This window comes from Mytilus galloprovincialis, chromosome 3 (assembly GCF_965363235.1).
Source record: "Mytilus galloprovincialis chromosome 3, xbMytGall1.hap1.1, whole genome shotgun sequence".
In the NCBI taxonomy this organism is placed as follows: domain Eukaryota; kingdom Metazoa; phylum Mollusca; class Bivalvia; order Mytilida; family Mytilidae; genus Mytilus; species Mytilus galloprovincialis.
Window position 1 is genome coordinate 1,882,650 of NC_134840.1, and position 20,471 is coordinate 1,903,120.

General features: G+C 34.0%; 2 protein-coding genes across 3 annotated transcripts in view; one reads left to right on the forward strand and one right to left on the reverse strand.

The window, feature by feature from the left end:
• Positions 1 to 5,154, reverse strand: part of LOC143066912 (proline-, glutamic acid- and leucine-rich protein 1-like) — a 27,639-nt gene extending 22,485 nt beyond the window's left edge. Inside the window, exons 1-5 of one of the 2 annotated variants that reach the window (XM_076239752.1) lie at positions 4,997 to 5,154; positions 3,192 to 3,256; positions 2,143 to 2,169; positions 1,752 to 1,830; positions 889 to 1,035 (exon numbers count right to left, since the gene is read on the reverse strand). In XM_076239752.1, the coding sequence (XP_076095867.1) occupies positions 889 to 1,035; positions 1,752 to 1,830; positions 2,143 to 2,169; positions 3,192 to 3,256; positions 4,997 to 5,122 (444 nt within the window). In that variant the 5' untranslated portion in view covers positions 5,123 to 5,154. Of the gene's footprint in view, positions 1 to 888; positions 1,036 to 1,751; positions 1,858 to 2,142; positions 2,170 to 3,191; positions 3,257 to 4,996 lie in introns of both variants that reach the window. The other variant, XM_076239753.1, reaches the window with a different exon arrangement.
• The window catches only part of LOC143066913 (telomerase Cajal body protein 1-like), a 27,043-nt gene continuing 11,687 nt past the window's right edge, over positions 5,116 to 20,471 (forward strand). The window contains exons 1-9 of the mRNA XM_076239754.1: positions 5,116 to 5,270; positions 6,818 to 7,712; positions 8,655 to 8,753; positions 9,366 to 9,456; positions 10,226 to 10,314; positions 13,499 to 13,589; positions 13,756 to 13,888; positions 15,208 to 15,300; positions 20,297 to 20,415. Coding sequence (XP_076095869.1) covers positions 6,838 to 7,712; positions 8,655 to 8,753; positions 9,366 to 9,456; positions 10,226 to 10,314; positions 13,499 to 13,589; positions 13,756 to 13,888; positions 15,208 to 15,300; positions 20,297 to 20,415 — 1,590 coding nt within the window. The 5' untranslated portion in view covers positions 5,116 to 5,270; positions 6,818 to 6,837. The remainder of the gene's footprint in view (positions 5,271 to 6,817; positions 7,713 to 8,654; positions 8,754 to 9,365; positions 9,457 to 10,225; positions 10,315 to 13,498; positions 13,590 to 13,755; positions 13,889 to 15,207; positions 15,301 to 20,296; positions 20,416 to 20,471) is intronic.

The following is a 20,471-nucleotide window of genomic DNA, read 5'->3' on the forward strand; positions in this document are numbered from 1 at the left end:
GCTCAATCTGATACCCCTTGAAATCAAGAAAACTATACGCATGCGCATTAATACATAAACAAACCCGCGACTTGCGATTTGGAACAAGAACGTTTATTAAATGATATGATGAATGGTTCTCCATTTCTTTATCGGAGAGTACAGTATCAAATATCAATTTCATAACGGTAAAATCTGGAAAAACTCCACTTCAGTTCTTATATGACAGAAATAGAATTTTCGGAATTCAGAAAACTCACTTTTATCAAAACTGGGGAATTCCCTCTGACGTGTTTCTAAATTTATAAAAACACTAAATATAAATACTGCTTAATTCTGATTTTCCGTGTTGTCAAAAACACGCATGTAGGTCAAGGGAAATATCAAACATTAAGATTATGAGAAGAACATTACAGGAAAGTTGTTTATGTTCAATCCTTTTGCCTGTTTTTACCTTTTAAAGCAAGACAATCATAAGAATCTGAGATGTTGCTGAATGTTTAGAATAAAACGGTTGACGTGAGGGAATGCAGCCCTGAGTCAGCGGTAAAAGTCTACAGATTGCTTGAAAGCAATTGTATCCCAAAAATCTTTGATGTCTTTATCTTAAAAGTTTCCATATATGGAGTCTTGAATTTACACTGTTTTACCAAAGGTTTGACCGTTATGCCAATATTTTACCCCTCAATAAAGCTCAATTTAAAATATTGAGCGTAAAGGTCAAACCTTTGGTAACATCAGTTTAAATTCAAGCACCATAAATTCTCATAAGTAAGTCCTAGATAATTGGGATTCTGAACTCATTCAGAGTCCTGTACAAAAGGGATGTAAAGGATCTAGTTATCTGTTGTCATAAGTAATGTTATATTTTCCAATCATTTACATCATTATCATAGAACATATATTTACCTCAGAACTTGCTGCTATAAGTGTTGCTAATAACTGTGGTAAAACGGATATAATATCTTTACTAAGAGCAGTGAAGTTCACAGTTAAAGGTATTATTTTACATCCTACATGACAGGATAACCTCTTGACCTCTACCGGGTCATGTGACTGCAAAATAAAATCAAAATACAGTTATAAAATACAATGCAACAAGATCATTAATCAATATCAGAAGGTACATGTTTTAAACATTTCATCCCAATATGAAATAAAATCTAAACAAGTTAAAAACACATTTGCATTTATAGAACTAGGATAAGTCAAAGTGATAAGTTTCTTGTACAGATAGTGTTACAAAAAAAAAAACTGATATCATTTCTATTAAATGTCTAGATGTTAGAGGAAATGTTAATTAATGTATGTAATAACAATGATAATTATAATGATTTTATGGTTCTGATCCTGCTTAGAATTAAATGTATATGATTTTATAGAATGAAGATAATAACATGTCTGAACTTTTTTTTTTAATGCTTCATTTTAGTTTATAAAAATGATTTTCTGTTACAAATCATGATGTATTGTGTTATGTGTTCATGTTATGCTGCCCATCAAGGGCCCTTGATTGGAATAATAAATATCCTTATTCTTATTCTATGTACATGTATTATATATGTAAAATATTTATGATGTAACTGTTCTTCTTATTTAGGTTTTCAGTAGTCCTTCATTGATCTAAGGATTATTTACTGTTTTGTGCAGTGTGGCCTATATACATGATATAAATATTTACAAGAACACAAAAATAATTAAAAATGAATTTGGGGCACTTGCATTAATCTTTTTTAATCTGTGATCAAAACTATCGTTATCTGTTAACTTACCTCTAAACACTGAATAATAAATTTGATCCATGTAACAGCATTCTGTGTAAATACTTCGGTAACACATTGTTCAGTCAACCTCTCAAGTAAAATCAATCCTTCTGTTCTGTAATACATAATATTATATCAACTTCTCAAGTAAAATCAATCCCTCTGTTCTGTAATACATAATATTATATCAACTTCTCAAGTAAAATCAATCCCTCTGTTCTGTAATACATAATATTATATCAACCTCTCAAGTAAAATCAATCCCTCTGTTCTGTAATACATAATATTATATCAACTTCTCAAGTAAAATCAATCCCTCTGTTCTGTAATACATAATATTATATCAACCTCTCAAGTAAAATCAATCCCTCTGTTCTGTAATATATAATATTATATCAACTTCTCAAGTAAAATCAATCCCTCTGTTCTGTAATACATAATATTATATCAACCTCTCAAGTAAAACCAATCCCTCTGTTCTGTAATACATAATATTATATCAACCTCTCAAGTAAAACCAATCCCTCTGTTCTGTAATACATAATATTATATCAACCTCTCAAGTAAAACCAATCCCTCTGTTCTGTAATACATAATATTATATCAACTTCTCTAGTAAAATCAATCCCTCTGTTCTGTAATACATAATATTATATCAACCTCTCAAGTAAAATCAATCCCTCTGTTCTGTAATACATAATATTATATCAACTTCTCAAGTAAAATCAATCCCTCTGTTCTGTAATACATAATATTATATCAACTTCTCAAGTAAAATCAATCCCTCTGTTCTGTAATACATAATATTATATATATACTATTGTTAGAGTTTGTATATACATTTGTAGTTATCAGGATGTGCATAAGTAAATATCACAAGCATACTGGGCTGTAAATAATCAGGCAAAAATATCACAATATTTGTTGAACATCATGTATTTTCTGCTAGTTCCTTTGTTATGAATTTCTAATGACAAATGTAAGAGACAATTCTGAGTCATCAACCCAACAGAAAACAGCTACAATTATTTCTCAGAGACAGTTTGTCTACTAATCTACATGATCTAAGCATGCTAAGTTTAATTTCATAGAACCATGATGTGTATATATGGCGTAACTTTCTAAACTACTACAACCTTTTTGTTTTACATACAAGAAAAAATCTAGTACTTTGATCAGGATGTTAGTCGATGTAAGTTTTCTTGTTTGAATTGTTTTACATATACATTTTGTTATTTTGGGGCCTTTTTAAGCTTTGCTGTATGGGGTTTGCTCAGAGTTGAAGGCCATACAGTGACCTATAGTTCTTAACTTTTATATCACTTGGTCTCTTATGGCATGTATGGAGAGTTGTCTAATTGAATTGTCAATCATAAATATCCTCTTGTTTTTAAATATAGATATAAATTTGTCTGACATTTGCAATTAGAATATAAATGATCCACTCACCTTAGTTTAGATGTATTTAGACAGCCATGAATATAGCTGATGGTTTCTTGCAGACCATATGTCTTCTGTTAAAAAAATAGGTTTTAATTGAATGAAGAAATTGAAGGAACTGAATAATTTGAAAAGATTATAAACATATTTATTCCTTTTGTCTTCGTATTAAATTTATGCATCAAATATCAATCTCTAACATAATATGTAACAAGAATGTGTCCCCAGTACACGAATGCCCCACTTGCACTATCATTTTCTATGTTCAGTGGACCGTGAAATTGGGGTAAACCCTCTAATTTGGCATTAAAAAGATCATATCATAGGGAACATGTATACTAAGTTTGAAGTCGATTGGACTTCAATTTCATCAAAAATTACCTTGACCAAAAACTTTAACCTGAAGCGGGACAGACGGACGAACGGACGCACAGACCAGAAAACATAATGCCCCTCTACTATCGTAGGTAGGGCATAAAAATGATACATATTTATTACAGCACTCCTTCTAGTCCTTAGTGGCACTGTATAGTGATTAGTGCACTAAGGAGTCCTAAGCAGTGTTTAGACATACTTATTAAAAAGGGGGGGTTCAACTTTGAACAGAACAAATCAGTTGTATTATATGGGGACGAAGTCCCCAATAACAGTAGAATAATCAATAAAAAAAAAAATTTTTTAAAATCAGGAAATATTCCTGAAATTTTCATTGCACTAATGAACTCAAAATCGTTCAATTTTTTTGATGTCATGTTTTGAATTCCCGCATCTGCACAGAAATATTTATCAGTCTAGTATAAAATAGGAAGGAAGGCAATACCAATTTCATTTTTAATAATTCCTTGATATGAAACATTGTTACCTGATGATAGCGTTTCTTTGTTTACTTTGCATATGACGTCATAACTTTAATAACGTCACAACTAAAATCCCTAACAACAGAACCAAAATCAGAAACGTTACGGTATGTCCGTTTCATTTTTTTAACAAATATTTAAGTTACAAAAAAATAATTCATACAGAGTTCGTCTACATTTACAGGTAAGGCAGCAACCATTGATTTTCGGGGGCTATGGATTTTTTTGGAAAAAAAGTTTGTTTCCATTATTTGGAGAAAAAAATAATTTGTTTTTGACCCTGAGAAAAAAAAATGTATGTTTCACCCTCAGCTGCCACTAAGGGAGCTACCATTTGATTTTTAGGGGGGGGGGGGGGGGCTAGGATGAAAAATTTTGTCCTGCTTTAGTTGTAATCTCTGTCCTGTCTTCTTATTTTTTACTCTATTCGGTCCTGCCTTTTTTTTTACTAGTTTATCCCGACTTTTTTTACACAAATTGTCATCCTGCCTTTTTTTTTTAACAAGTTTCTCATCCTGCCTATTTTTTTTACTCAAAACTCCTGTCCTGCCTATTTTTTCAAATTTCATCCTAGCCCCCCTCAAATGGTAGCTCCCTAAATGCTAAAATTGAAAGAGAATAATTGTTTTCCACTTGTCGCCCAAAAAATAGTAGACGATAACAAAAATTTGTCCAGAAAAGAAATCCATAGCCCCCCCTCCCCCCTAGAAAATCAAATGGTTGATGCCTAATGCCTGCCTCATATTATATCTAAATGGCTACCTATTCGAAATTCATCTTACATTATCAAGAACCCTGACTGTTATGGACCCTGTCAATGTAATACAAGTGAAACACCCCTTTTTCCATATATATAAACATATAAAACAGATTTATTTATAAATGTTCCAAAACAATAGACATGATAGAATAGAATCAAAAGAATTATCTTTTAAATGATCCTAATTTATTTAAAACCTGGAGACTGAAGAATTTGTTTTCGTCTGTCAACTGTAGTAGACATGTAAAATCGTCAATATCCTTGCTGTTCTTAATGATTTCTGACTTGAACGCAAAAATCACGTTTTCCATGGGGGCATCCATCTTGAAATATTCTGTGCGGACCTTTCAAAATGTCTGCGCCCATGTGAAACAAATCTATTCTTTCTCGCGAGTAGTCTATTTGTTTATTTACAGCTTCATTTACAGATGTCTAAGTAATAAGGGACTGATTTGTGCTATTTAAAGATAGGTATGTTATTAAACAAACGAGACAGCTACCCAACACAAACATGGCATGTAAATTTATTCAAATTATCTGATTATTGTGCAAATATATTAAGTTTTTGGGAGATTCAAAGGAAAATTAATAGAGGATTAAGGCAGCAACCATTTGATTTTCTGGGGGGGGGGGGGGGGGCTATGGGTTTTTTTTGGAAAAAAAAGTTTGTTTCCAGTTTTTGGAGAAAAAAAATATTTGTTTTTGATTCTGAGAAAAAAAAATTGTTTGTTTCACCCTCAGCTGCCACTATATGTAATGCTAAAATTGAAAGAAAAAAATTGTTTTCAACTTGTCTCGAAAAAAAATAGATTGTTTTTCGCCAGCGAAAAAAAAAACAATTTCCAGAAGAAAAAAAATTTGTCCAGAAAAAAAAAACAAGCCCCCCCCCAGAAAATCAAATGGTTGCTGCCTAAAATGACATTTACTGTCAGGCGTCCAATTGATTAAAATTAAATTTTACCATGAGTCGCCAAAATATCGTTATCAAAGTTTTCGTCATACATCAGACATGTCAGAGGTCTCAAATAATTATCGCAAGATATTTTTGGAAAATAATTAACGTACAGAACATTCAAAATCACTGGATTATTTTATCGTTTGACAAGATTTTTTTCCGTTATTTGTCATGCAGGTACCCTTAAGTTACATTGTACATGGATTACAACCCTCTTAATACACCTTATCGCTATTTGTCCGTCATACCTGAACATCACAAAGGTTCTTGTAAAATTTTGAAGTCTTAAAGTCAAGTCACCGGATTTGTGATCTCATAAGCAACACGACGGGTGCCACATGTGGAAAAGGATCTGCTATTGTTTGTCTGTTTGTCCTTTTCATTTTTAGCCATGGCGTTGGCAGTTTATTTTTTCGATTTATGAGTTTGACTGTCCCTCTGATATCTTTCATCCCTCTTTTACAGTAAATGGGCTATGCCTAAAATTGAGAATGGAAATTGGGAATGTGTCAAAGAGACAACAACCCGGCCATAGACCAGACAGATGTATGTCACAGATTTCAGTTAAATTTTGCATACAACTTTGGCTTGACAAACTACAACTAAAAAAATAATGCATTTAAATAAATTACCATTTGAAATATATTACTCATTTTGCATCTGATACAAACAGTCAGAGGTACTACTCGTACAAGTAATTTTTATTTACTTGAACAAGTAAAAATAATTATACTTATATAAGTAAATTATAATGTTTGAATAAAAAGTGTATTTGATTTTCTGGGGGGGGGGGGGGGGGGGCTATGGAATTTCTGAACATTTTTCTTTCAATTTTAGCATTACACCCCCCCCCCCCCCCCCCCGAAAATCAAATGGTTGCTGCCTAAGTATCCTACAAATTTACTTATACAAGTTTGTTTTTTTTACTTCTTCAAGTAAATAAAAATTACTTGTACAAGTAGTACCCCTGACTGACAATATATATATATTTATACCTTATAAACCAAAAAATCTGAATGAATTCCTGGTACCATCTACAGTGTTTTTATTTTTGGTTTTCCAGAGTTATTGCAGAAGATAAAGATGGATGACTCAACAAATACCCAAGATTTATTACAGGAAATGGACAACATTACTGGAAAGGAATCACATGTCAGTTTCACAGAAATGGATAATACACAACAGATTGTAAACAATATTGATAATGTAATTGCTCAACAGACATCAGAAAACACCTTTAAAACCAATGAAATTGCACATAATATCACATCGTATCAAAGAACTGAAAACACTTCATCACAGCCAATGTGTCAACCGATTCAAGATTCAGTGGAAAATATGCCGGAAAAAATGGATGTGATTCAAAACAAAGAAATACAATCTCAAAATCTTAATAAATCATTGCAATACAACACATCAGAGCAAGACCCTGACTTGAGTTTAATGATATCACAATCAGAAAACTTAGAACAATCAAGTGATTCAAACATTTCTAAAGAAGTCTCAGTTTTGAATGATAGCCCAGTAAAAAGTAATAGAGACATTCATACAGGTGATAGTGAGACTGGTAACTGTGAGCCGCCCAGCAAAAAACTGAAACCAGAACACAAAGATGAGCCCACTAAACCAGTTTTTCAATTTGTTCCAAGAAATGTTAGCCACAATCAAAATAGTGTAAAACCAAATTTGCTGTCGGTTTCTAAAAAACAAAAAGATTCTCAAAGTGTTTCAAAGACAATTGATCCAGGACAAATACGTGGTTCACATCAAATAGAAAAGGGAGGTAATTCAAAGGAACCAATGTACTTTCAAGATGAATATAGACACTCACAAGAGAGTGATGAATCATCTTTCCTCAACAAATCTTATGATGCCAATGTTATGTTACCTGCAGAAATCATAAAAACATGGAGAACTTCTAGAGAAATACAAGAGGGAGAAATTGTTGAGATTGAACGGTAAACTCTATTCCATTTCTCCCTGAATTATAACGCAATTGGCCCAATTTTTTTCCAAAAACTTGATAAATTTGAAATATGCACAGAAATGGCCAAACAAAATTTATAATGTCTAAAACAATAAAAATAATTACAGGTATTTTGTGTAAATACTATTAAAAGTTTTATGTCTTTAATGTTACCATTTAGCTGCAAATTCTATTTTAGTTGAAAAAATGCTATAATAATGGCTTTACATAATGAACTGATACTTTATTAACAGATTTTTCCCAGCAGTGGGAGTATTTTTCCTGTGAAGTTCAAGGTTTCATCTTTTAGATAATGTAATAAAATTCTACTGTTCGCGAATAAAATTTCACTGTTCGGGGGTGTTGAAATTAGTGGGGGTTATCAAAATAATGATACTTAAAGAAGTGATTTTTGGGAATGAAATTGAGGTATGATACTTAAACAAGTGATTTTTATGTCATTATCCAAGTACAAGGTCATCACCTGAAATGACTTGGTCATCCTATCAACTCAGATGTTGGTTCTGATAATTTTAGAAACATAATTAGTCCCTGGATCATTAGTATTCTATATTTAAAGCAACAATAAAATTAAATCACTTCTTCTAGTGATTAATTTGTACTACTTAAATAGGTGATTATTAAAGAAAGACAACTCTTATTTACAACCTTTGTGGAAATAATGTTACTTGAATCACTGATTTAGAAAATCACTCATTTAAGTAAGTCCCCTGACTGATCATGATAAATGAAAAGCGATTATTTGTTAATATATCCACCATCATGTTTTTGTTATTTACATGAATCATGTGAATAGCAACAATTTGTTTACATGTATCCACAAGTATGTTGTTTTTTGGGGTTTTTTTTACAGACAGCAAAATCATGTTTATTTTTTGTTTTTAGGGATATCAATTGTTTGTTTATTTTTCAGGAATAGCGATAGTCTGTTTACATCCCAACCAACATGCTTTGCCAGAATAACAGATGATTTTAAGAAGACAGAAGATAATTATTTTAGAGGGTGTAAATGGTGAGTTTAACTGTGTTGACGAAATGCACTAATAAATTGTCATGAAATTTTTCACCCCTCACAAATAAACTTAAATGATGAGGCACATATGGTAGTCAGGGGTACTACTTATAAAAGTAAATTTTATATACTTAAAGAAGTAAAAAAAAATATTCACATATCAGTTAATTTGTAGGATACTTATACAAGTGAATTTCATTTACACATTTATACAGGAAATATGGCACATTAAAAATACACCACAGCTGGTATCATGTATGGTTGTTTTTTGTGACTACGGAAACAAGCAAAAGAACCAGAAATTTCAAGGTACCAAATGAAAATGACATATATTTTGTGAAGAAATATGATTCTGGATTTACCTGCATCAGGAATGATCAGACATGAATAAATGAATATGATTTCCAAATAACTTCTGTATTGGTGATAAGTGGTTGAAGACAATACATGCATGTTGTGTACTGTGAAGCTACATTAAATGTTCATTGACAGTTTTATCACAGTTTTGTTAAAAGTATTCCTAGATATATTGAAGTCAAAGATTTAAAGATTCAAAAAGTTATACATAACACTTGTCTTCCATAAACTATAGTCTTATTTTATAATTAATAGGTCACCGGATGGGAAGTGTTTACTAACTAATAGTAACGACAACAAACTACGTGTATATCACTATCCAACAGCTAATACACAATCAGAATTGGTAAGTACATGTGTATCATACTCTTACAGATCACATGTAATTGTAATTGATAAAAAAACATAGATTCCATGTTCTGCAACAAGTGTGATACAATATTTCTCCACTTGAGACAGTCAAATTTTAATATTTAAATCTCGAGGCTTACCAAGCTTTCTAAATAATTAAAATTTAACTGTTTAGAGTGGAGAAATATCGTAATACACGAGTTTTAGTGTTGGAATCTGTTTGTCTAATGATTTTTATCCTTCCTTTCCAAACATTGCAGAAAGTTGTGTTCTTTCTATGTGACGACATCATGCATGATTGCCTTTTTTCTTGCCGTCACAATAGGAAATTTAGAAGAAATCAAGAAAATTAAACATTCTTATTCAATTTCAACCAATCATTTGCTGAGAATAGATACATGTGATGAGAAGTATTTTCTGACACAGCTCAGGAAATGTGAAAATAGCAGAAAAATTAGAGAATATGCGTATTATAATCCCAACAAATCTCAAATAGTGACATAATTGTAACTGGTAAGAATACGTGTATTATAATCCCATTTGTAATGTCATGAATGTAATATCACATAATCTGACAAAATCAAACTGATATAAAAGTCATGGAAGTAATACATGTATCTTTGTTGACGTGACTTGTCAATGATGAATCTACTACAAGCGTTATGGGTTGTGAACTTTGGACTCTGTTATGTCTGTGTTCTTTTCTCTTTTAAAGAGTATATATGGTTATAAATAATTACAATGTTATTCAATGTACATTTTAGAAATCTAGTGTTACTGTTAAAGAAACTGATACAGTATATGACTTCTGCTGGTACAGAAAAATGTCCTTAGAAGATCCCGATACATGCTGGTAAGTACAAAATAGCAGATCCTGGTTGCAATAGTGCAATTATTTGTAATTCAATTTACACAGGGTACCTGTGGTGTTCCATATTTTATTTCTGGAAGAACACACAAACTTCAGAAGCATATGATGATATTTTTATGCAGTTAAGCTGCATTATGCGAGCACCCTAGATTTGTGTTCTACCCAATAAATCCTGAAATACTTGCCATTGTTATTATCTAGCTTGTTACTATGTTATATATAACTAATTGAACACTTTTTTAATACTTTTTATTCTGGATTACAAAAAAAAATGACCAGAAAAACCTTAAATGATCGTCGATTTATCCAAAAGTTTTAAAGTTACACATAGGAAGTAGTGCTTATTAAGAATCCTTGTGTAGTTCATTATGACTTGTGCTTTTAGCTAAGATGCCAAAGAACAATTGTATGAAATATTTAATCGCCGAAAATCTCTTAAGACAAGCAGTTTAGATTTCCCAAATGACAAAAGTCGTAGGAATATTGTTTGTCATCAATACGTAGTACAACTACGTCAGTAGTCTATTATATAATAAGTTCAACTGTTCATGCTGTTGGCGGCAATTTCAAATTAGAAAAAGAAATTTTCGTAGCTTTTCAATTTGGAGGCAGGTGTGCAAATTAGCGGTGGTCCGAGGTCCGCGACCTTCCACTTTTGCAAGCGGAATTTCGATTAGGATAGTTGGTTTCTAGCTACGCCCGACGTAGTCGCTTTACATTTGAAAGAAAATAAGAAATTACTTTGCAAACCTTTTCACCATGTTCACCAAAGTCTCCAATTAAACGAGCTAAAAACTTATTTTTATCATTATTATTCATGACGGCGATGTTCATTTTGTTCACCCGCTAGCTTTATACAGAAAATCGCCGACAAATATTGTATAAATTCGAGTAAAATCGTATCTGATTGACAAAAACAACATTGTAAACACATAACAATGGCGGCCGTGAAGACAAAATTTTACAAAATCGGATCCGATTCCGGAAGCGGATAAGGGTAATTAGGTGAAGAAATACATCTATGCATGGTAAATGAATATAAACACTAGTATTGTAAACCAAAAGATATATGTAAAAGAAAGAAAAAGCAGAAAAATATTTTATTCAGAAACTAAAAATTACTTTTTGATAAATTTTGATTTAAAAATCCAATACAACGTGACAGCTGACAATATACATGTTCATGGTCACAGTCTAAATTTTCTTTATAAATGATAAATGATGATAATGCATGTGAGATGCTTTTAAAGTGTAAACATATTACTGCAATTTCGAGGGGTTATTTGTTTTTTTCTCAATTTTGAAGGGTTAATTAAAGTAGCTGAAAGTTTCATTCTTTATTTTCACAAATAATGCAACTATATTATATATACCTTAATGTAAGTAAATCATATGATATATAGGTGGCATTCTTTGGGCCACTCTACCCCCTCCTGTTTGATAACTTGGAAACGGTCGAGCTCCCCACCCCTAAACCATATGAGGGGCAGATCCAGGATTTTAGGTTAGGAGGGGCGCAAACTTAAATTTTCGCCGAGCAGAGCAAGGCTAAAAAAAAATTGAGGTAAAATTATCGGAAAATTCTTTATTAAGCTGAGAACAACCCATGCTTTGCAAATTTAAGAGGGTGCAAGCCCGCAACCCTCCCCCGTCTGAATCCGCCCCTGCATATATTCAAGTATAGGACAATATAATAAATAAAAAATGAAATATGGGGGAGTCCCTGGAGTTACCCCACCCCCTTCTGTTTGAGAACTTGGAAACGGTCGAGATCCACACCCCTTAACCATATATATTCATGTTTGTGACAATATGAAAAATCAAATGAAATATAGGAAGAGTCGCTAGGGGTCACCCCAACCCTCCTGTTTTAGAATTTACAAATGGTCGAGATCCCCATCCCTAAACCATATATATTAATGTATGGGACAATATAACAAATCAGATGAAAGATAGGGGAGTCCCTGAGGTCACTGTTCACCCTCCTGTTTGAGAACTTGGAATGGTCAAGATCCTTACCCCTAAACCATATATACTCATGTATGGGACAATATGACAAAGCAAATGAAATATAAGGGAAGTCCCTGTGGTCATCCCAACCCTCCTGTTTGAGAACTTGGAAACGGTCAAGATCCCCACACCAAAACAATATATATTCATGTATGGATCAATATAACAAATAAAATGAAATGTAGAGGAAGTCCCTAGGGTCACCCTACCCCCAGTGGTGGATCCAGAAATTTTCATAAGTGGGGCCCACTGACTGACCTAAGAGGGGCCCGCTCCAGTCACGCTTCAGTGATTCCCTATATAAGCAACCAAATTTTTTCCCTAAAAGGGGGGGCCGGGCCCCCTGCCCCCTAAATCCTCTGCTTACCCCTACCTGTTTGAGAACTTGAAAACCGTTGAGATCCGCACCCCTAAATTATATATATTCATATGTATGGGACAAAATAACAAATCATTTACATTTACTATGGGCAAGTCAGTCAGACCTCATCTTTGATCCCTGTTGTAGTGAACATTTGTCTGATTCGTGTCTCATAACTTTTGTACTATAGAACACAAACTCAGTTTTCTTTCCAGGGAAACCAGTCCATTCATACTATTACATGTTCATACTAAGTCAAATTGAACTTCTAGCAGTCAAATAAAACCAAGGTTAACTACCAAGTAGAGCAACTGCAATCATTGGGAACTTGTACCACTGCAGACACACCATAAAAAATATACATTGATATATGCATTGCTTTTGAAACCTTGATAACATATAAATTATTTGCCTTAATAAATAAATCATTAGATAAACATGAATGTACTATATATGAATGTTTAATGTTGAGGCAACATTGCCACAGTTTTCATAATTACGGTTGCCTTGGTTTTTGGTTAACTGCCTTCAGCGCTTACAGCGCTTTGATTTTAATTTATTATTGATACTTGTTGATTTTTTAATTCAAGACATCAGAGAAGTAGCCTTTACATACCTTCTACTTCCGGTATTATTATTTTTTTAAGTGGAGCAATATTCTCTCTTAACAAGAGACAAACAAACGTAGGAACAAAATATAATTTTACTTGTTAATGTATAAAACATCTTTAATAGTAAGGCAAGACAAACAATAACTAATCAGTCGATCAAACAATGTATAATTATTACTTTCAGTTTTCTCACAATTTGCCGAGATGGTCCAGTACATATGTGGGATATGGCCAATGGTCATTTGAAGTGTACATACAGACCTTACAATCATTTGGTAAGTATATTAAGCTTATAATATTGTATCTACCAGTGAACACTGCTGCTTCTTTTTCATTTGAGTAATTTCTCCATTTGATTATTTTATGTTTTTTATTTAAATTTTCTCCTATGAAATTATTTTATAATGTCTACATATTTAAAACAGTTTGTTTTACTATCAGGATGAAATAGCCACAGCTCACAGTTTGGCATTAAGTTTAGATGGTGGAAAGCTATACACAGGATTTAACAGAATGATTCGTGTATTTGATGTGTCAAGACCTGGAAGACATTGTATACAAAGACCAACATTCGGTAGGTGGAATACACTACATGGGAAAAAATTAAAGAAGTTTGTTTATACATTTTTTATATGCATTTTTTTATCAAATAATTTAAAAGAGTTAAGACAAGAAAAACATGTTTTGAAATATATATTTTTGTATGTTACACAAATGATATAAAAAAATGTGTCATGTGATATTATATAAAATATATGAAAAATATATGTGCAGTTTTTTTCTGTGAAGAAAAGAGTTTTTATTAAGAATTTGTATAGTACTGTCCAAATAGTGTATGTTGTAACATTTAAAAACCTTCCGATGAAAGGTGTGAGTCCAAATGCTGCCAGAAACAATTGATATGGTTACTCCAATATTGGTGGCCTGTTTACTGCTCTTTGGTCAGTTGTTGTCTCTTTGACACATTTCCCATTTCCATTCTCAATTTTATTAATATGAATATAAGAAGATGTGTAAAAACTTAAAGAGACAGCAACCTAAAATGAAATAAAGTATATATTGGCTAGTCCGTTGTCTTCAGATATATCTATAATCTACTTTATCCAGTAGGGACTCTAACCTTGATGGTATACCTTCTTTGTTAACAATCTTAATTTTGGTAGCTTAGGACTCAAAAAGAGCCAGATCTATTATGTATACACTGTTCATCGATGAAGGCCATGTGCTAATCTCTTCATGTCTTGATTTTTTTGAGTCATTTGGTTATTGTCTTAACTCTTTTTATGCCCCATTTATGGGCATTATGTTTTTCAGTCTCCATCTCAGTGTTAGTTTGTTTGTCCCTTCTTCTGTCAAGCTTCAGGTTATAGTTTTTGGTTAATGTAGTTTTTGATGAAGTTGAAGTCCAATCAACTTGAAACTTAGTACTCATGTTCCCTATGATATGATCTTTCTAAATTTAATGCCAAATTAGAGTTTTTATCCCAATTTCAAGGTCTACTGAACATAGAAAATGATAGTGCGAGTGGGACATCCGTGTACTAGGAACACATTCTTGTTAACCATAATTTTTGTCCATATAGAACTAATGTGTAACTTTTACAATTATCTTATAAAATTAGCTGTGTTTGTAAAACAAATTGAAAAAAATGGGATATATGTTTCAATTTAGATTTTTAATGATTTGTTTTAGATTATATATCATGTATATGGAACTCCGACTATAGCTTCCATTCCAATAGTGAAATACATCAGCATAGTATCCTATTTATATATTTTGAATGAAGCACCTGTCATGGTCAGGAAACATGAAAGTACATATATAGATATAAGAAGATGTGGTATGAGTGCCATGAGGTATCCATATATATGTGTCTTTGCTTTAATTTTCAGTAAAACACCAAGGACAACCAGGGATCATATCATGTATAGCTGCTAGTCCACAAGGAGGAGGTGTATATGCTGCAGGGTCTTATGCCAGGGCTAGTAAGTAGATTAGATATTCTGGGTGATGGTGGTGTATATGCTGCAGGGTCTTATGCCAGGGCTAGTAAGTAGATTAGATATTCTGGGTGATGGTGGTGTATATGCTGCAGGGTCTTATGCCAGGGATAGTAAGTAGATTAGATATTCTGGGTGATGCTGATGTATATATGCTGCAGGGTCGTATGCCAGGGCTAGTAAGTAGATTAGATATTCTGGGTGATGGTGGTGTATATGCTGCAGGGTCGTATGCCAGGGCTAGTAAGTAGATTAGATATTCTGGGTGATGGTGGTGTAAATGCTGCAGGGTCTTATGCCAGGGCTAGTAAGTAGATTAGATATTCTGGGTGATGCTGATGTATATGCTGCAGTGTCTTATGCCAGGGCTAGTAAGTAGATTAGATATTCTGGGTGATGGTGGTGTATATGCTGCAGGGTCGTATGCCAGGGCTAGTAAGTAGATTAGATATTCTGGGTGATGCTGATGTATATGCTGCAGTGTCTTATGCCAGGGCTAGTAAGTAGATAAATGTTCTGGGTATTCTTACAAGATTTGTTAGATCTAACTCTATGATGCACTGCTGGAGACACTTCCATCCATCATGTACAGTTTGTTCCATGTAAATATTAATGCACAGGAAAACTTAAAAAGGTCTTAACAGAGATATCCTACCACTATATAGTAATATGTCTGTGTATGTTCTGGACCATATGTGTATTTGGACCATACGCGTATGGTCATGATCATATGCATATACTCATATGGTCGAAACCATACGAGTATATATACTTATTTGGTTATTAACGGGGCGGACCATATGAGTATTTGGACTGTATAGGTATTTCTTTAAATATTCACTAAAATACGTTCAATAATACAATAAACTTTATCTAAAAAAAAGAAACGGCACAAGTTACTAGTTGAAACCCTCTGTCTTTCTCATTTTGTCTAAATCAGGGTGTTTCTGTTATCTGTCCTTCTCTATTGTCATATTAGATTCTTTATCCTGTCGACTTTTTCGTCAGTTAGTTAACAGTTGACTACTTGTTTAACGGTTCATTAAGATATTTTTGGAAGTTATCTTCCCAAGTCGACATATAGTACACAGTTATCATGTTTTATGCCTCAAAAAGCAAGAAGGGGGATAAAATTACACTGTGAAAAAATTTGATTCATGATATTTTAAAGGCCCTCTTTACATGAAATTGTCCATATTTCGAGTTTGATAGAGCCAATGAAGTTTTCTATAATTTTGATATAATTTGTCCCAAAAGTAGTACAACAAACTGTGAAATATTATTTAGAAAGCGCAGATGGGATTTTTTTTTATTTTGTCTAAAAGAAATATACTAGGAAATAAGTGTGTACTCGGACCATATTGAAATTCACTCTTAAAACCAAATCGGTAATGACCATGGTTTACTATGATCTTCTATAGTTTGACTTTTAATTAATTTAAAAGTTAACTTTGTGAAACTGCTTTTTAGCTCACCTGGCCCGAAGGGCCAAGTGAGCTTTTCTCACCACTTGGCGTCCGTCGTCCGTCGTCGTCGTCGTCGTCCGTCGTCGTCGTCCGTCGTCGTCGTCGTTAACAATTTACATTTTGAACTTCTTCTAGAGAACCACTGAATGGAATGGAACCAAACATGGCATGAATGTTCCTTATGAGGTGCTGACCAAGTGTTGTTACTTTGTAGCCGATCCATCATCCAAGATGGCCGCCAGCGGGGGACTTAGTTTAACATAGGACCCTATGGGAAATGCATACAAATGACTTCTTTTAGAGAACCACTGAATGGAATGAAACCAAACATGGCATGAATGTTCCTTATGCCGTGCTGACCATGTGTTGTTACTTTGTTGCCGATCCATCATCCAAGATGGCTGCTAGCCGGGGACTTAGTTTAACATAGGACTCTATGGGAAATGCATACAAATGACTTCTTTTAGAGAACCACTGAATTGAATAAAACCAAACATAGCATGAATGTTCCTTATGGGGTGCTAACCAAGTGTTGTTACTTTGTAGCCGATCCATCATCCAAGATGGCCGCCAGCAGGGGACTTAGTTTAACATAGGACCCTATGGGAAATGCATACAAATGACTTCTTTTAGAGAACCACTGAATTGAATGAAACCAAACATGGCATGAATGTTCCTTATGAGGTGCTGACCAAGTGTTGTTACTTTGTTGCCGATCCATCATCCAAGATGGCCGCCAGCGGGGGACTTAGTTTAACATAGGACCCTATGGGAAATGCATACAAATGACTTCTTTTAGAGAACCACTGAATGGAATGAAACCAAACATGGCATGAATGTTCCTTATGAGGTGCTGACCAAGTGTTGTTACTTTGTTGCCGATCCATCATCCAAGATGGCCGCCAGCGGGGGACTTAGTTTAACATAGGACCCTATGGGAAATGCATACAAATGACTTCTTCTAGAGAACCACTAAATGGAATGAAACCAAACATAGCATGAATGTTCCTTATGGAGTGCTGACCAAGTGTTGTTACTTTGTAGCCGATCCATCATCCAAGATGGCCGCCAGCGGGGGACTTAGTTTAACATAGGACCCTATGGGAAATGCATACAAATGACTTCTTCTAGAGAACCACTAAATGGAATGAAACCAAACATAGCATGAATGTTCCTTATGGAGTGCTGACCAAGTGTTGTTACTTTGTAGCCAATCCATCATCCAAGATGGCCGCCAGCGGGGGACTTAGTTTAACATAGGACCCTTTGGGAAATGCATACAAATGACTTCTTTTAGAGAACCACTGAATGGAATGAAATCAAACATGGCATGAATGTTCCTAATGTGGTGCTGACCAAGTGTTGTTACGTTGTAGCCGATCCATTATCCAAGATGGCCGCCAGCGGGGGACTTAGTTTAACATAGGACCCTATGGGAAATGCATACAAATGACTTCTTCTAGAGAACCACTAAATGGAATGAAACCAAACATAGCATGAATGTTCCTTATGGAGTGCTGACCAAGTGTTGTTACTTTGTAGCCAATCCATCATCCAAGATGGCCGCCAGCGGGGGACTTAGTTTAACATAGGACCCTATGGGAAATGCATACAAATGACTTCTTTTAGAGAACCACTGAATGGAATGAAATCAAACATGGCATGAATGTTCCTAATGTGGTCCTGACCAAGTGTTGTTACTTTGTAGCCGATCCATTATCCAAGATGGACGCCAGCGGGGGACTTAGTTTAACATAGGACCCTATGGGAAATGCATACAAATGACTTCTTTTAGAGAACAACTGAATGGAATGAAACCAAACATTGCATGAATGTTCCTTATGCCGTGCTGACCATGTGTTGTTTCTTTGTAGCCCATCCATCATTCAAGATGGCCGCCAGAATGGGACTTAGTTTAACATAGGACCCTATGGGAAATGCATACAAATGACTTCTTTTAGAGAACCACTGAATGGAATGAAACCAAACATGGCATGAATGTTCCTAATGTGGTGCTGACCAAGTGTTGTTACTTTGTAGCCAATCCATTATCCAAGATGGCCGCCAGCAGGGACTTAGTTTAACATAGGACCCTATTGGAAATGCATACAAATGACTTCTTTTAGAGAACCACTGAATGGAATAAAACTAAACATTGCATGAATGTTCCTTATGAGGTGCTGACCAAGTGTTGTTACTTTGTAGCAGATCCATCATCCAAGATGGCCGCCAGCAGGGGACTTAGTTTAACATAGGACCCTATGGGAAATGCATACAAATGACTTCTTTTAGAGAACCACTGAATGGAATAAAACCAAACATGGCATGAATGTTCCTTATGAGGTGCTGACCAAGTGTTGTTACTTTGTAGCCGATCCGCCATCCAAGATGGCCGCCAGTGGGGGACTTTTGAATGAAATTAAACATGTTCCTTTCCTTATCAATGAGGTTGTGTTGTCACTTTTAGCCAAATTTTATATTTTTTCATGATTTCAAAAACCCAAGTAGAATCAGGTGAGCGATACAGGCTCTTGAGAGCCTCTAGTTTATATTTTAATAGTTAATCTTGTTATTATTATGATATAATAAAATGACATTTTAATTATAAATTATCTGTTTACAAAATATTGAATTTTTTAAATACTAAGGCTTTTCTACCTCAGGCATAGATTACCTTAGCTGAATTTGGTAAAACTTTTAGGAATTTTGGTCCTCAATGCTCTTCAACTTGGTACTTTATTTGACCTTTTTAATTTTTTGGATTTGAGCGTCACTGATGAGTCTTTTGTAGACGAAACGCTCGTCTGGCGTATATACTAATTTAGTCCTGGTATCTATGATGAGTTTATTTACAACCACTGGGTCGATGCCACTGCTGGTGGAGATTTATTTCCCCGAGGGTATCACCAGCCCAGTAGTCAGTACTTTTTGTGCTGACATGAATTATCATTGATATGGTTACATTTATAAATTAACTGTTTACAAAATATTGAATTTTTGAAATACTAAGGCTTTTCTACCTCAGGCATAGATTACCTTAGCTGAATTTGGCAAAACTTTTAGGAATTTTGGTCCTCAATGCTCTTCAACTTCGTACTTTATTTGACCTTTTTTATGTTTTTTGGATCTGAGCGTCACTGATGAGTCTTTTGTTGACGAAACAGGCGTCTGGCGTATATACAAATTTAGTCCTGGTATCTATGATGAGTTTATTTATATCGTATTTTGAAATATGTGACAACTAAAAAGGACTTACACAATGAAAAGCTTTGTATAAAAGTAAACATGTTAATTACCCTGACCATATGAGTATATACCCATATGGTCATGACCATACGCATATGGTCCAAATACTCATATGGTCTGGAACATGTATTTAATTACTGTTTATGATGTTGCTTCAAAACTGGTAATATATATGTCTGTATTACCAGTGACAGTTTATAATTGCTTACTTGACAATCTGTTTACTGAATATACTTTAATCAAAAGTCTTTGAATGATTTTTTTTTCAGTTGCTCTTTACCATGAACCAGAAGGAAATATGGTGTGCATGTTTCAGGGCCAACAAGGGGGTGTAACTCATATAGCCTTCTCACCTGATGGTACAAAGTTATATAGTGGCGGAAGGAAGGTAAGATGGTTTGCATGTTTCAGGACCAACAAGGGGGTGTTACTCATATAGCCTTC